General features: G+C 44.3%; 3 protein-coding genes across 6 annotated transcripts in view; 1 reads left to right on the top strand and 2 right to left on the bottom strand.

Annotated features, from left to right (window-relative positions):
• LOC127003832 (synaptojanin-1-like) overlaps positions 1-8,489 on the top strand; it is a 30,701-nt gene extending 22,212 nt beyond the window's left edge. For 3 of the 4 annotated variants that reach the window (XM_050870906.1, XM_050870905.1, XM_050870903.1), the window contains 5 exons: positions 187-201; positions 1,585-1,770; positions 2,338-2,506; positions 2,869-3,077; positions 3,288-8,489. In XM_050870906.1, coding sequence (XP_050726863.1) covers positions 187-201; positions 1,585-1,770; positions 2,338-2,506; positions 2,869-3,077; positions 3,288-4,184 — 1,476 coding nt within the window. In that variant the 3' untranslated portion in view covers positions 4,185-8,489. The remainder of the gene's footprint in view (positions 1-186; positions 202-1,584; positions 1,771-2,337; positions 2,507-2,868; positions 3,078-3,287) is intronic. The other variant, XM_050870904.1, reaches the window with a different exon arrangement.
• A 13-nt stretch (positions 8,490-8,502) lies between these two features.
• Positions 8,503-9,792, bottom strand: LOC127003837 (uncharacterized). The gene is made up of 3 exons (XM_050870911.1): positions 9,628-9,792; positions 9,316-9,483; positions 8,503-8,989 (listed from the first exon to the last, which is right to left on the bottom strand). The coding sequence occupies exons 1-3, from the start codon at positions 9,638-9,640 to the stop codon at positions 8,832-8,834; spliced, it is 339 nt and encodes a 112-aa protein (XP_050726868.1). The 5' UTR covers positions 9,641-9,792; the 3' UTR covers positions 8,503-8,831.
• Positions 9,793-10,739: 947 nt separating this feature from the next.
• On the bottom strand, positions 10,740-12,447 carry LOC127003836 (uncharacterized). Its single transcript, XM_050870910.1, has 4 exons — positions 12,319-12,447; positions 12,129-12,162; positions 11,850-12,017; positions 10,740-11,108 (listed from the first exon to the last, which is right to left on the bottom strand). Exons 2-4 carry the CDS (start codon positions 12,139-12,141, stop codon positions 10,951-10,953), a joined length of 339 nt encoding a protein of 112 aa, XP_050726867.1. The 5' UTR covers positions 12,142-12,162; positions 12,319-12,447; the 3' UTR covers positions 10,740-10,950.
• Positions 12,448-15,221: the final 2,774 nt, after the last annotated feature.

The following is a 15,221-nucleotide window of genomic DNA, read 5'->3' as shown; positions in this document are numbered from 1 at the left end:
ACTTACTGTGTGGCAGGTAGATAGTGGAGAAGGTGCCAGTGTTTTTGTATTTTCTCAGGTGCCATTTCACTAAATCACACTGAATATACATTGCTTGTGAGTTTGGATAAATGTTTTGTCAAATTTGATAGATATATATTGACTTGATTTGGGAGAAAGAAAATTAAACCTTACTTTTCACTACAGCCGCCAGAAGAGGAGGTAACAGCGTCTTTAGCCTTTTTATCATATTACATTGCATTGCATCTTGTGTTAGTTGGTGTTGCCGTGAGCCAAAGTGTGTAGATATCAAACCATCATGTGTGAGTGGAGTGGCGAGGCAAGGGAATGCTCTCCAATATAGATAGACCCTTTAGCTGTGAGCATGGAAGGACATAATAAGAAAGTACATCCATTGTGACGATACAAGGAAAGTGAATGTTGTCCAGTATGTGTGTACCATGTTCATGTGTGCAAGTGAGAGAACATTGAAGAGAGTGACATCTAGTGTGTGTTTATTCATACTGTGCATCATGTTTGGATGACGATGTGTGTATGTCTATTATTGTTTGTGAAAGCTGACCAAGGTGAATGTATTTTCTCTCACTAAAAGCAGACCCATAGGCACTGTAGGTTATCTTAGTGATGATTGACCCCTGTAAAAGGCAAGGACAGATATTTTAGTTAGTCTGTGTGTGTGTACATACAAATATTAATGTTGTTCAACCCTCAGTGCAAAGTTGTAGTCACTGCAACCAAGAATAACTATTTCTGAGCCTGTGGCCAGTGTACAGGAGATTGTTGGCATAGTGTTAGCAGGACAGAATTTGTATGAATGTAAATTATCACAGTGAGAAGGCATGCATGTTTTTATAGTTCAGTCCATATCATTTTTGAGGGTAGTCGAGCAGGGAAGGCGACAGCATGAGGCACCACAGACTGTTGACCCTTCCAACCTCTGCTTGTGTTGTGGGTTCACGCAGCACACCCCAGACAGTGCTCCCACATAGCCCTTGCTCTAGGGATTTTCTAGTGCCTTTGATTTCTGATTTTGTAACAAGCAAAGTAAAGTAGTGATGAAGACAAAGTTTAAGTAGCATTAACCTAGGCTGTGAGACCTCAGGCAGCATGCATTTTCTTATTCATTTAGAGATGAATTCTAGTTGATCATTGTTTTGACCCACCCTGTTAGCATGGATAAATAAGTGGCTACTGTATATTTATTTCATATTCAAAATACAAGTTTAAGTTTGTATTTATTTGTCATAAAAAGAATTGGCATATTAATCCTAGATAATGTTAGGGGGATGTTCCTGAAACTTGGAGGATTAGCAAGTAAGTCTCTTTACCCCACGGCATGCTGTAAGAGGTGCCTAGAAGAGATATAGCTCCCAGGATACAAGAGGATAAGGTTGGGGACTGCTGTGTGGGAAAATGATTCACTGATTATGGCTATAACGATAATTATCAAAATCTATGTTTTACTAGCATGTTTGGCAACAGATCTTAGTTTAGTCCTGTTCCTTGAGTACAGTACATTCTTGGCATCAAAGCTCAGTATACTCCAGTTTCTGAAGGTAACATCTGGGACTGTGGTTACTGCAGGTACGCAACTTGCCCGAGGGCGTTGATGCGGACTCAGTGTTTGATGATGAGACGCTGAGTGCAGTGCAGGAGGCCATGGGTGCTGTGGGCTCTGTGGTGCTGGTGCGGTTCGTTGACAATAGAGTGTGGTTCACCTTCAGCGACTCACAGACAGCACTCAAGGCTATCTCCTGCAGTCCCTTGAAGGTAAGACAGAGTGGAGCTTCATGGGGAACAAAAGGTAATGATAAAGTAGAAAATTGTGCAAGGAAATTGAATAAAAGAGAAGGATTAACTGTATAATATCTTTCACTGAAGTTTTGGCCATCAGAACAAAATGCGGGTATCAGATACCATAAATAAGCATATTTTTACTGCACAAAACAGGTGATGTCACTTATTGTGACTTTGTGAGCTTTCATATTTATCTATTTGTGTATATTTCATGGTGGCAAAACTTACATTACTAGTTTCAATTTTACTAGTGACATAAATTTGTGACTGTTTATCACAATGGAATTTCACTCTAATAAGTGAATCAGACACCACAGAAATATTACCAGTGTGTGTATGAATGAATACAAAGATAATTTAACTCTAGGATGTCTCGTGGATCATTAATAAATAAAAACAAAATATCCGGATAGGCTACTCTTTAGCCCACTACTGCGGCACGAAAACATTCCCTCCGCCAAGTTTGTACCCCACATTTGGTGATGTTGGGTGCGCCTATTGGTGTATGTGACTCTCCCTAACAATGGTGGTGTGGGCCAGGTGGGTGGGCAGGAGCTGGAGATCCGGCTGAAGACTGAGGCGTGGCGGGAGCGGCTGGAGCAGGAGTTGTCCCTTTGCGGCGACACCACGGCGCCCCTGGTGGAGGAGGACATGACTCTCATGCAGCTGGAAGACCAAGACCCCACAGTGTGCCTCAGGAGCATGGAAGGTGAGGCACACACACACACACACACACACACACACACACACACACACACACACACACACACACACACACCTCCTTGTTCTGAATAAAAGTATAAAAAGGACCTACAGCAATGGGTGCAAGGTAAATAAATTCATATTAGAAAAAAAATAGCTGGAGAATCGGAACTAATTAAACGGATACGTATATATTTAGTTGATGCAAATACACTTGAAAGTTTAGAAGGAGTGAAGGGTGGATAGGTTTATGGAAGGAGAGGGGAGACAATTTATAATCAGGATCTGCCATGTACAAATAAACTTCCTGGCCTTTTGTTGTCTCCTTCCTGTCTCTCTGTGTGTTGTTTAACTTATATTATGCATCAGGTGCCTTGGAGGAGCTGTACCAGAGCCAGGCAGATGGGGAGGAGCAGGACATGGAGGAGGATGAAGAGATGGGGGACCAGCAGCAGCAAACCCCGCGAGTACCACCCTCCCGGCCTACCCCCTCTCGCCCCCCACCACCCAGGCCCACTCCTCCAGGCTCGGCACCCAGCTCCCCTGCACCAGCCCGCCCACAGCCTCAAGGACCAAAGGCAAGATGTGGATGTTTTTTGTCATTTTTGTTATAGTCAGGAAAGGTATACACGGAGGGTCATATGAGGGTGGCTTGCTTAATAATAATAATAATAATATTTGGTTGTTTGTTCAGCACACAGTTGGGGTTTACCTTTTGTTTAGTTGCCCAAGAAAGGTACATTTTTTCCATACACTTCTAATACTGATCCCGGGCCATCTCCACCCAGGTACTGGTCATCACCAAGCCCTCTCGGCCAGCCCAGTCCCAAGACCCTCCCCAGAGGCCACCCGGAGATCCTGCAGGACCCCCAGAGAAGCCTGTACGACCCTCTCGGCCTGCTCCCCCACCCCAGGTTTCAGCCCCATCACAGCCCCCTGCCCCTTCCCAGCCCTCAGTCCCATCACAGTCCCCTGCCCCTTCCCAGCCCTCAGTCCCATCACAGCCCCCTGCCCCTTCCCAGCCCTCAGTCCCATCACAGCCCCCTGCCCCTTCCCAGCCCTCAGTCCCATCACAGCCCCCTGCCCCTTCCCAGCCCTCAGTCCCATCACAGCCACCTGCCCCTTCCCAACCTGCAGCCCCATCCCAGCCTAAGGAAAGTCCCCCAGGCCCCTCACCTCCCTCAGAGACCCCAGTCACCAGTACCATATTTGGGGGCCCCCTGGCAAGTCCCCCTGATGTTCCACCTCAGATGAATGAGAAACCCTCTGTATCCCCCTTTGGTGCTCCTCCTCCCATGCCAGACAACTTTCCTCCCCAGGGGTCCTCTGCTCCCCAGCCTGCCTCACCCCCCCAGCCTGCCTCACCCCCTCAGCCCATCACATCCTCACCACCCAAGGCTCCCTCCCTCCCCACCAGACAAAGTGAACCTCAACCTGTCCCCACCGGCTCAGAAAACCAAGATATTTCCACGGATTACCCACCTTCTGAACCTCCCCCCGGCCCTCCCCCTGGCCCTCCCCCTGGCCTTCCTCCTACTCTCCAATCCAATGGCCCTCCCTCAGTCCCCTCTCGCAGCCTGCCTCCTGTACCAGGCAGGACCAGTGCTGCCCCTCCCCCTATCCCCACCAGAACTCTTCCTCCTGTTCCAGCAAGAAACCTTCCCCCTGTCCCTCCTAGAAAGTAAGTCTGCCCACCAAACCCTTCACTGCCTAGTCATGGGCCAGCACCAAAGAAACAAGTTGTTTGCCCCTCTCTGCATATTTGTGTGTGTGTGTGTGTGTGTGTGAATGAATGCAAGCTGATTTGTTTGGGTGTGTGGTTTTCAGCCAGGCGGTGTTGTGTAAGCTTACCATCGCTGCATTGAGCAAAGGGTAATCTTGTTGACCATAGTGAATATTTGCTAGAGGGCCTCAAAAATTCCTGTACTTTGTTTTGGAGGGTTTCTGTCCTGACAACTCCCTTCCTAAGGACCTGAAGTTGCCTCTGATGGTTTGATGAATGCATTTGTATGTGTGTGTCTGGATGTGTGTCTGGTAATCCTCATTTAACTTGCTGTGTTGTGAAGGGTCATCTAGTTAGGCAGTGAAATGTTTTCTCTAATCCCCCCCGAAAGTGCTTCCAAGGGATGCTTCAAGTCACTTAGTCTATAACTGCTTAATATTACATGTCACAACTCAGTATGTACTCATATATGTCCAAACACTTGTGTGTTTATGCAGAACCAAAATCCACTGTCTGGGCTTCATGTTTGCTACATATTGTATGATCTCGCTTTTCTCAGATTTTTTAGTGTGATAGAAAAAGAATAAGAACAGGTTTCCTAAAGCTGATACCAAGCTGACTGCACCCAAAGTAATGGAGTGTACTTGTAGGTGTTATGTTGATAAACTAATTTACTTGGAAACTGATGACAAAGGTGTGTTGTGAGGTGTGAACTTGTTACAAACAACTGGACAGTGAAGTAGAGAGAGAGAGAGAGAGAGAGAGAGAGAGAGAGAGAGAGAGATATGGTATTGTAAGGGCTGGACTGGAGTATTCAGTTAAGGAGCTTAAACGTAAATATGTGGAGACCATTTTCCCATGGTGACTCCCTTAGGAGGTGCTGAGAAAATGGCATAAGAAGAAAAAATGAAGGTGCATATAACACTTGCTACACTCAGCTGCATGTGCAGAGACTGACAAAGCCCTCATTCTGTTTGCTTGAGGGCTAAGTTCTTTCTAGTCACTGATATTACAATTGACTCATTATTGTCAGTTGACAGAAAACTCATCCACAGATATTAGGGACACAAATTAGAGTTGCATATCACTACATAGTAGGTGAGTAAGTTGTACTGAGCTGCAAGGCTCCTTGGCAGTGATGACTAGCTGTAGAGTCCACTGTGTTTCACTGCATGGCAGAGATTTAGGGAGATGGTCACAGTCATTTGCATATGCTATGTTTTTTGTTTAATGTCCGAAGTGATGGATGCCTCACACAAAGATACAGCCTCAAGCTGCACTCAATAATATTTAGTTTCCAAAAATGGAAAGTTAACGCTTGTAAATACTTACCTGGTTTAAGGGACAGAAATTGTGAATTTTCATATATGGAAAAAAATAAGGAAGTCATGGAGAGGTGGTGTTAAGCAGTTCCATCTGATACGGCTGCCATAATTATAATGACTGATTTGGCATAATTTGTTTGTCATAATATGTTGTGCCCAATATTTCTTAGTAGCACTGTAAACTGGAAAGCCCATGATAACCTAAGGGATGTTTTGTAAATTGAGTTAAACACCTATGTATTTATTTGTAAAACATACCATGTATGTTCATGTTACAGGGATGTCAACATTTGTTTGTGTTGTTATAGAAGTGTGTGAAGCATTTTAAAATGTAAGTAGTGTTCATATTGAATGTTTTTATATTAGAGATTTACATGCATATGTTTTATGAAAGTTATTTGCTCACATCTTCATGGCCCTTCACTTTAGAAACAACATGAGGTCTGTGATTTACACTTAAAAGGACAGTAAAAAGCTGCCCATTATATAATAATTATTGTTATGAATTAATAAGTTGTAGTCCTCACGCTTCCAGTCCTCTCCTGTCTAATTATCAAACATCATTGTGGGAAACACATGAGGCAGCAGAACTGACTCTGGACAATTTTAAATGCTGGTGTCAGATGAGTGACAGCATCTCATGGTGGTGTTTGCATATGAGTTTGAGCTTCTCTCCGGAAAACACCTCCAGGCTGATCCATACACTCCACTTGGTGGACCAGTATGTAACAGATCCAAATGAAGCAGCCTAATAATCATTATTAGTTCAACTAATTGTCCAATAGCTATATGGTGGGTTTTGAAAAATTTTTGAAAATACATTTTATCATATCATCCTAACTTTATGCTAGTGAAACCTCTTACAATGTCTGATAAATTCAGGGAATCACGTTATTCTCATTTAGTTTTCTATCATTTATGTGCAATATTCCCACTCACAACTTCCCATGGACATCATTTACCTTGGCTGCTGCTCAGGGGCAACAGTTGGTCCCCAACCAGCAGGAAGACTGACAAGAGCCATCCATGACTGACATTACATTAAAGTTTTATTTATTGTGGGTGGCAGTGTTTGTCACATCTCTGTGAATCACACCGTGGAAAACAAACACTGGAGTACAAAGAGCAGAAAATAAGCAGGCATACTTTCTCTGTTCACAAGAAATGAGTTTGCACTTGAAAGGAGGGAATTGGTTGTAAAATATACATGTTTAAAATACTTAATATTAAGAGATGTTATGTGAGTCAGTTTTATTTATTTATTTATTTTTTTTTTTTTATGAAAACTTATTCAAATTACGTACAAGGTTGCCATGCTCTCAAGAAAACCATTTCATGAGGTAAATTAATATAAGATTGGTAAACTGTCGAAGGTACACAAGCATTGCTTGAGGTCACAAGAACCCCCCATTTTTACACTAACCTAAGTATGTAAAGGTAGCCTGCACAGCTTGTGGTCACTGCCCCAAAGTAATGACACATGAATGATGCCATGTATTGAGCAAGAGAGCATTTATTTACTGAATGTTATATTGCTAGTCATGCTTTACTAGTGATCTGTTTTGTCTATTGAAAGTCTACCAAATTGTTGTTAAACTGTTGATGGAAAATATTGTAAACAATGCCTTTTAACATTCCAAAGCTAGATTATGTGTGATTGGTTGATGAGTGTTTGTATGGTGTCAGTGGTGATGGCTGGGACATGTACCTTTATAACACACACACACACACACACACACACACACAAGGCTAGTCTAACTACTCCATATAAATACAGACAGAGGATACAATGGAAATGGGTGCCTCTAAACATCATTTTGCTTAGGGCTCCAAGAACACTAGAACTTGGTATACACACGCACGCACACACATACCTGGATTCACTGTGTGGTTGAAGTGACTGATTACCATTATAACTTAACATTCCTCTTGTCTTCTAAAAGTTGTTGTTCCTTCAGTGTGTGTCGAGACGGGTGTACTCTACTGTTAAGGGTGATGCAAGGTAACAGTATTGGGCTAGAGGCGGGAGGTACCACACTATAACCACCATAAGTGTAGTATTGTCCATGGTTGTTGAGTGATGTTTGTTGTAATCTAGTTTGTAGATATGTAAAATACATAATGATAATATACTGGAAATAAATATTGATCAAAATCCAAACAGCATCCCATCTTTCTCACTCCATAAATGCTCTGCCTGTATGTAGTCTGATGGAGAGAACTTGTTGCAGGGCAAGGAATGGCTGGTTCTGGACCAAAGGGGATTATAGTCTTGCAGGTGTTCCAGGCTCCATTCGAGGGGTTAGACCAGCTGGTATGCCGTCCCTCAGCAAGACCTTTTGCCTTAATCATGTAGACCCACAGCCAGCCCACTCAGCAAGACAATTTGTAGATTGTAAGACTAACATTATGAAAGGGAGTGTACTCGGGGATGCTCCACTAAAGGTATCCCTCGTATTGGCATCTCCAAGGTATGTTTCTTTTGTATATTTTGTGTGCCCACCACCACCTAAGCCAGCTATTCATTACTGCAGGGAAGTGAGGGTCACACAGCAAAAGTGTTCTGCATTTGAGGGGTTTGGTCATTCCTGGTACAGGAGTGTACAGATGTTAATTTTGGAGCCACTATACAGTATTCATGGTCTTTAGCCTTTCCTAGGTCACTGAAGGCCTTCCACAATGTTCTCTGGCTGTTTGATGTCAGCCAAGAATTTTCTATTTTCTGGACTACCATTGTATATTGGTAGCAGCAGGATGGCAGGTTGGACAACATTCCCTACAGAGGGGGGCAGATCACTTGAGTGTCACATAGTAGCCTACATTTTCCCTTAAGTATGTATTGTCCACGCAGTCTTGAAGAACTTCTGGTGTCACACTCCCATAGTAAATTACCGATATATTAGTTACCAATCCATATAGCAATGTCCGATATTTTAGGAAAATCTTATTAAAGGATTCAGTTTAAAGATTTAATGTCACCTCTCACACAAATTGTGCATATTTTACAAATTTATTAGAAATAATGCAACTTTAAATTCAATGCTATAAAACTTAATTTCACATTGGGTAAAATCAAATGTTATTTTCTCAAATGTTATGTGAAATTATTCAAATTTAGTTTTAAGCTATAACATAATACATACAAATTAAACAGAGTACAGCCGAGTCTTGCATGCTGATGAAACAAGCTACCGGTGACATTTAAAATCTATTTTCGTATTAATCATCCTTCAGGCGGCTACTGCTTGCCACCCCTCACAAAGAGTGCCGCCTCTGTCGGCTGATTACTTCTTGGCACCCACGTGCTGCAGAGCCGCCTTCACCTTGCCGCCAACGCCGGCCTTGTCCACGTCACTCTGCATCTGGGCTCCAAAGCCGCCCTTCTCGACGCCGTCGCGTCCCAGGCCAGCGTCATCCAGCCCCTCGCGAGTCAGGCGAGACCCTGCGTCGGTTAATTTATTGGTCATAGAGCTACAAAGCAAAAAAGTTTAGTTTCAAAATCAGTAGTTACTGGCAAGTCATAAGTGGTATTGTTAACGGCGTGACGCTTAGCGCAAATTTCTCGAATGATTAATTTCAAACCATTGCACACATCATTACCAATCAATAAAATGAATAATTCTAAAGTGCCGCCCCGAAAACTAATGAAGGCTCAATAACTTGCTCGGGCCAATGGGGCGCAGAGATGAGCACCGCCGCCACGCGCAGCTGTAACGTATGCCCTCAACTTTCCCTTCCCTGAGTCCACCAACACGCATAACCACTAACCAGTGAAGTCTTCCCCCTTGGCCCCGGCGCTCTGCAACTCGGAGACCACTTTCTTGCCATGGCTGGTGGTGTCGGCGCGGGACATCATGTTCGCCGCATTGGTGTCCTTGCCGATCCCTTCCTGGCCGAAGCCCTGCTCTTCCAGACCCTTGGGTGATGCTGCTTTGCCTGTGGGACATTAGGTACAACTTATCCTAGCGTGCTCTGTGCCTATAGCTATCCATGATTCACTGAGCTTCAGCACGCCACCTCCAGCGTACATTATCCATATCCTATATCAATATCACAATGTTACCAATACTTATCACTCACCTCGATTTGTCATGGTGAACTGTGCTGTATGGCTGGCTGCTGCAGCTTATATATGCCACAACTTGAGGAGCAGGGCGGGCCCCGGGGGAAGTACGGGGACATAGGATTGGTGCCAAACGCTACCATTTTTGGGCACTGTACCATTCAATAAATGAAGCCTCTCCATGGGCGTCAGCCCCGGGGCAGCCATTGTCTCGGCGCCAATCGCGGTAATCACCGGAGGCAACGCATTGTTTGAGGCTCGGCATTCGCTTGTGTGTTACGTAGGACGCCTCTTTAATTGTTGAAGCATCGTGCCGCGCCGCCAGACGTCGCGCGGAGGTACTGTAATGAGACAGGACGAGGACACGTCACCCGGGTGACGGTGGTGTAGCAAAGGGGGCACGATTATTATCATTATTTTCAAGCTCAATAACGAAGGCATGCGTTCTCGGTGGGCGAGGGGCACACTCCCGAGGAATATTACTTCACCCGATTAGTCGTGGGGCTAGATGAAACATTTCGGTTGGGACGAAAAGTGTACGTCATCACAACTCTCAAGAAGTAACGAAATAGGAGGAAAAGCAGCCCATGCATTGCAATTCATAATTTTCTCCTTTCCTATCATCTCGCGCTCACCTCACCGTCGCTTATTCCTTAAAATGCATGTTTCCTTTATACGAGTAGTTTTCCGATTGGTAAGAAAACTGCTCTGCATTACTATTTGGGGTTTCTCAGACCCTTAAATTAATGTAGCACTTGTTTTTACTTGGTTAGTCTTGAGGAAAGTTCCTAAGCTTAAAAAGAAGTACGTAACTTTTCAATAAGTCGGAACGAAGACGAAGGCCTAGGTGAATTCATTAAAATTCGAGTTGAAGCTTGAGAAGAGGCGCAAAACATTGAAGCGTCAGTCTGGTTGAGGGGGCGAGGAAGAGATGGTGATTCTAAGTTGATGAAACTACCGAGTATATGTTAACAAGTTCAGTTCCATGCACATTTTGTTCACTGCTGCTCGGGGACGTCTGGCTCAAAATTAGAAAGACTTAGGACGAGCCGTGACGGACATTATTTAGGCAGTGTGCTGCTTTACTATAAAAAAAATAAAAAATAAAAATAAAAAAAAACTAGAAATATGCTACTGGAACAACTTTATTCTTATTGAATGTTACAATCATTTAAATGGTTTACTCCTGAAGGTTCAACAATGTAAATTTTACAAGGAATGATTACACTTGTGACTAACAAATCACAAAGTCTGCCATTCAACCAATTACTTTTAAAATGATCCTACAGGAGACCTACAACTAGCCACCCCGACACGCAAGAGCCGCTTCAGTCGTTTGGCTACTTCTTGGCGCCTACGGACTGAAGACTGGACTTCACGCCGCCGCCTGCACCGGACTTGTCCACGTTGCTCATCATGTGGGCACCAGCACTGCCCCGCGTCACCCCTTGCGACGTCAAGCCGGAGTCATTCAGCGCCCCGCGGCTCAGGTTAGACCCTGCGGGGATTATATATGTACGTGAGAATGACAAGCTGAGCATTTGGTTAATCATTCATGCACAGGAAAGATACTGTGATTCCCAATTCCTAAGTACCATAGTGTAGATCATACGTCATCCCTTGCTGCTTCCCCGTTTAGTTCTGCTGCCGTATATACTTTTACCTATGGCTGCCTCACCTCAAGTCGTACAAATCTTGCAATATGACTGAACCTCTCCTACAAATACTATGCGAAATACACTGCTGTGAAAAATAAATTACTTCCTCGGTAACCATTAAAATCTAATATTCACAATGAGACTCAAGATCATGAATTAAATTAGTACAACAAGACTTGCCAAGAGCTACTTAACTACCATTCGATGAAATGTTACCAAAATCAAAATATTTGCTGCAAACGTGAAACGCTAAACGTTTAACAAAATTAATCATCTCCACTGCATAACAAGCTTGAAGAGGAACATCAAACGTAAACACCTTGATAGTTTAATTTACTGTGCAATGCCTATGTAAAAATTACGAAATGAACATTTTACGAAAACCTTGAGTGAAGCCAAGGAGTGCACCAAATTCACTCACGAACGTAATAAGTGAAATACTCTACCTGCATTGGCTTGGAGGTTAAATATAATTTCCCTTCTCAAGTTACTGGGAAGGATACACGACCTGGCCAAGGCCGAACCTTGAAAAATACTGATCATATAGTATCTACATATGCCAGATAAAATAAAAAACTAACCTGAGAAGTCTTGCCCCCTGGCCCCGGCACTTTGCAAGGAAGAGACGACGGGCTTGCCATGGCCGGAGACATCTGACTGCGACATCATGTTGGAACCGACAGATCCCTTCGTGATCCCTGCAGAGGTGTAACCCGCGTCTGACAAGTCACCGTGGGATGCTCCTTTGCCTGTGGGACGTGCGTTTAACTTAACTGACGCGCCTCTACATTACGGGTTTCACAGCTTCAGAATTATGGCACCTTGGAGCGACGAATAAGCTTACCCAATCCATTACTCACCTTGGCCGGACATGTTGAACAGGTGTCACGTAGTCTGAAACGAATGATGCTCAATTTACTTGAAAGTTAAGAGACAGACCCAACAAATACCTTCGTGGCTGGAAGCTATAAATTTATTATTGCGTATTACTTTCAGACAGCAGCGACTCTTAAAAAAAAAAAAAAAAAAAAAAAAAGAGCTTGATCTTACCTGTTGCTGAGCTGCTGACCGCTGAGCACAGTGCCTTGGTTGTTAATTTTCTGAAGCTCAAATCCTGCAGCAGCAGCTTATATAATGCCACACAGTGAAGGGGGCGGTGTTGGGGGGGGGGGGAGCGGAGGGCGTAAAATTGGTGCCAAAAGCCTCCATTTTCGAAAGACACTTCAATATCCCAAGTTCTCTACTAAGTCCCTCGGTGGGTGCCAGTCTCAGGGCATCCATCACATTGTCTCGGTGTCCGTCGCTGGTCAGCTCCAGAGCCCATCCGTTGTTAGAGGCAACTCAGGCAAGGCATTCCCAGGTGTGTCAGGACGCCATTTTGTGGAAGCATCGTGGCGCCGCCGCCGCTGCCCCGCTCATATCAGACGATACGTATATGCCCCCAACCGCGAGGCTGAACAGGACGAGAACGCGTCCCGCACCAGTCCGTATGGTGTCATGAGTCATCCGGGTATCATGAGACATCGCATCCTGAATATATACATGAATTTCGACACGGTACCGTATGTTTTGTTGACTGGTTGTCGGAATATGTCCCACTCAAGTTTATTTATTCTATTATAAAAGCAAATGATGACGCATATGTATGTATATAAATAGGAAATCAACAATCACTCTTCTTCTTGTGATCTAATTAGATTTGCATCGCTTTTTAGGTCCTCCTTGGTACTTTTTTACACTTGGATGCTTCACTTACAGTTACTCTGATAGTAAATTTTTGGTTCCGCGATGATAAGTTAAGGATGGGATGTCTCACGATACCGGGTGGCAGATGACACCACACCGGGCCCTGGGTCAGCGGCCGCCGTGTGATGGTGCCATGGTGGTTCAGCAGGTGGGGGACGCGCGGCCCCGCGAGACGGAGACATGAACATTGGCGTCGTTTTCTGATTTATTCCCTTCTATAAAGGAAAATGGGCCCTTGTCCTGTGACGGCCCGACAAGCATTGGCGTGACATTGGGCTTGGCAGGTCATGACCTCCGGCAAGGTGTGACCCCGTAGTGCAGGGAAGGCCAGGTCATGACAGGAACTGGTGACACAGTAATACGATTACTGAGTCTAAAATTTGTCACCTTACCCACTCTTGTTTGTTCAGTGATGATGACAATATCAATAATAATGATATTATTATTATATTCATAATGTCAGTAGTAGTGGCTGTATTTTGTAGCAGGAGTCGGAGTAGGCTTCCTATAAAAAAAAAATATATATTAGCATTCGTCGTCGTAGTAGTATGTGTATTTACAAGGCGTCCAGCGAAATATGGCCTTCAGCTTAATGTGTGAATCTTTTTATTGATAAACAAGAAAATCTAGCTTGTAGTTCAAGATATGAATATGCTTTTTCGTTTTTGTTTGTTTGTTTACATCGTCTGATCACGTGCTAGACTCGGGATTGCGATCACGCGCGTATGGGTGTGTATGTTTGTGTGGTGCTTATTTTTTGCTTTAGAGCTTCCTCCTTCACTGCAAATGAAAAGTCAGGATAATCAAAGTCGCATCAATGAAAACGAAGGAAAAAACACGATATTGAAAAAAAAACTCATCTCAGCACATGCGGGAGTGTGAGCCTCCGAGACAGCCACCACGTTGTCTTTCAATCAATATCGACAAAGGCGGTGATCGATGTAATTTTCATATTTTCACGAGCAGACCAGCTGAACCCATGAAGTTTATCTGTAACTTGCATTTGAAAAAAATACTTATGTAAGTGCACTCTCTCTCTCTCTCTCTCTCTCTCTCTCTCTCTCTCTCTCTCTCTCTCTCTCTCTCTCTCAGTTGTCAGATTAGCAGTATTCTGTTATCTCTAGTTCTTGGAAACCCACAATGCATGACTTCAGTGTCGAGATAATGGGCTTGATTAAACGCGATTGATTATTGTGGCGTTCTGTTCACGGCGCCGCACTGCGGGTCACGTCGTATAGCGCCGAATATATTAAGGGTGATGACTTTTTTTTTTTTTTAACCCGAAGAATACACGTAGAGTTCCTGCTGATCCAGTGCCCCAAGAAACACCAGTGAGCCTATTCTTGGACCCCACCTACAGCATTTACTACTGAAAATAAATCGAAGTGTGTGTGTTAACGACTTTCCCCATGCTGTTTTATAGACTCGCTCACTAGTACGAGTATAACTATTGCGTGTGGAATGTGGAAAAGGACAAAGATTCGGATTTTCTAGCCGCTTGTGCCGTGTGTTACTCTATGGCTGTGAGACATGCTGGACACTAAGGTGTTACTTGAAGAGGCGTAATGATGTCTTTGGGAATGAATGCCCACGCAGAATCCTGGGATACCGCAGGAATGACTGACATTCTGCGATTTCTTCCCGAGACCGAATCACGGTGAATTACCCGTCAGTATTAATTGTTACCTGCGTAGCCCATGAACCCCAACTCCGGCAATACGGATTTGTGGCACGCTACAGTAAAGAAGACCCCGCTCACCAGGTTGTTTCTGTAGGGTACCTCGAGTGTGGCCTCAGTAAGTCGATAGATCCTGCCATGAGGTAAGAATAGGAATGGGGCATGCATGGAGACTTGCTCGGAGAAGCCCCCGGGAGTCGTCGGGTGGGCGAGGGGACTCGACCCCAGGCGTATAAATTTTTAATTGATATTTTTCACGTCCTAGTTAGTGTTCCTCTTCGCCCATTAAACCACTCTACAATCTGCCTCAGTCGTCGCTGTCACCCCATGCCAAAACTCTATGTATACACATCCCCCCAGTCTTCCCCTCGGGCCATATCCTGCCTCCAGTCACTCCAGTCCCCACACCTGCTCATCTCACGCAGCTCATTCCGCCACGCGTACTCCTGATACCTGTCTTGCATGCCACGTCCACACCCCCGATTCATAGTTACAACAGCTGAGATGATAATGCGGTTTCCTATAATCT

This window comes from Eriocheir sinensis, chromosome 26 (assembly GCF_024679095.1).
Source record: "Eriocheir sinensis breed Jianghai 21 chromosome 26, ASM2467909v1, whole genome shotgun sequence".
Classification (NCBI taxonomy): Eukaryota; Metazoa; Arthropoda; class Malacostraca; order Decapoda; family Varunidae; genus Eriocheir; species Eriocheir sinensis.
The sequence above is the reverse complement of the archived record's forward strand: the minus strand, read 5'-3'. Positions and strand labels throughout refer to the sequence as shown.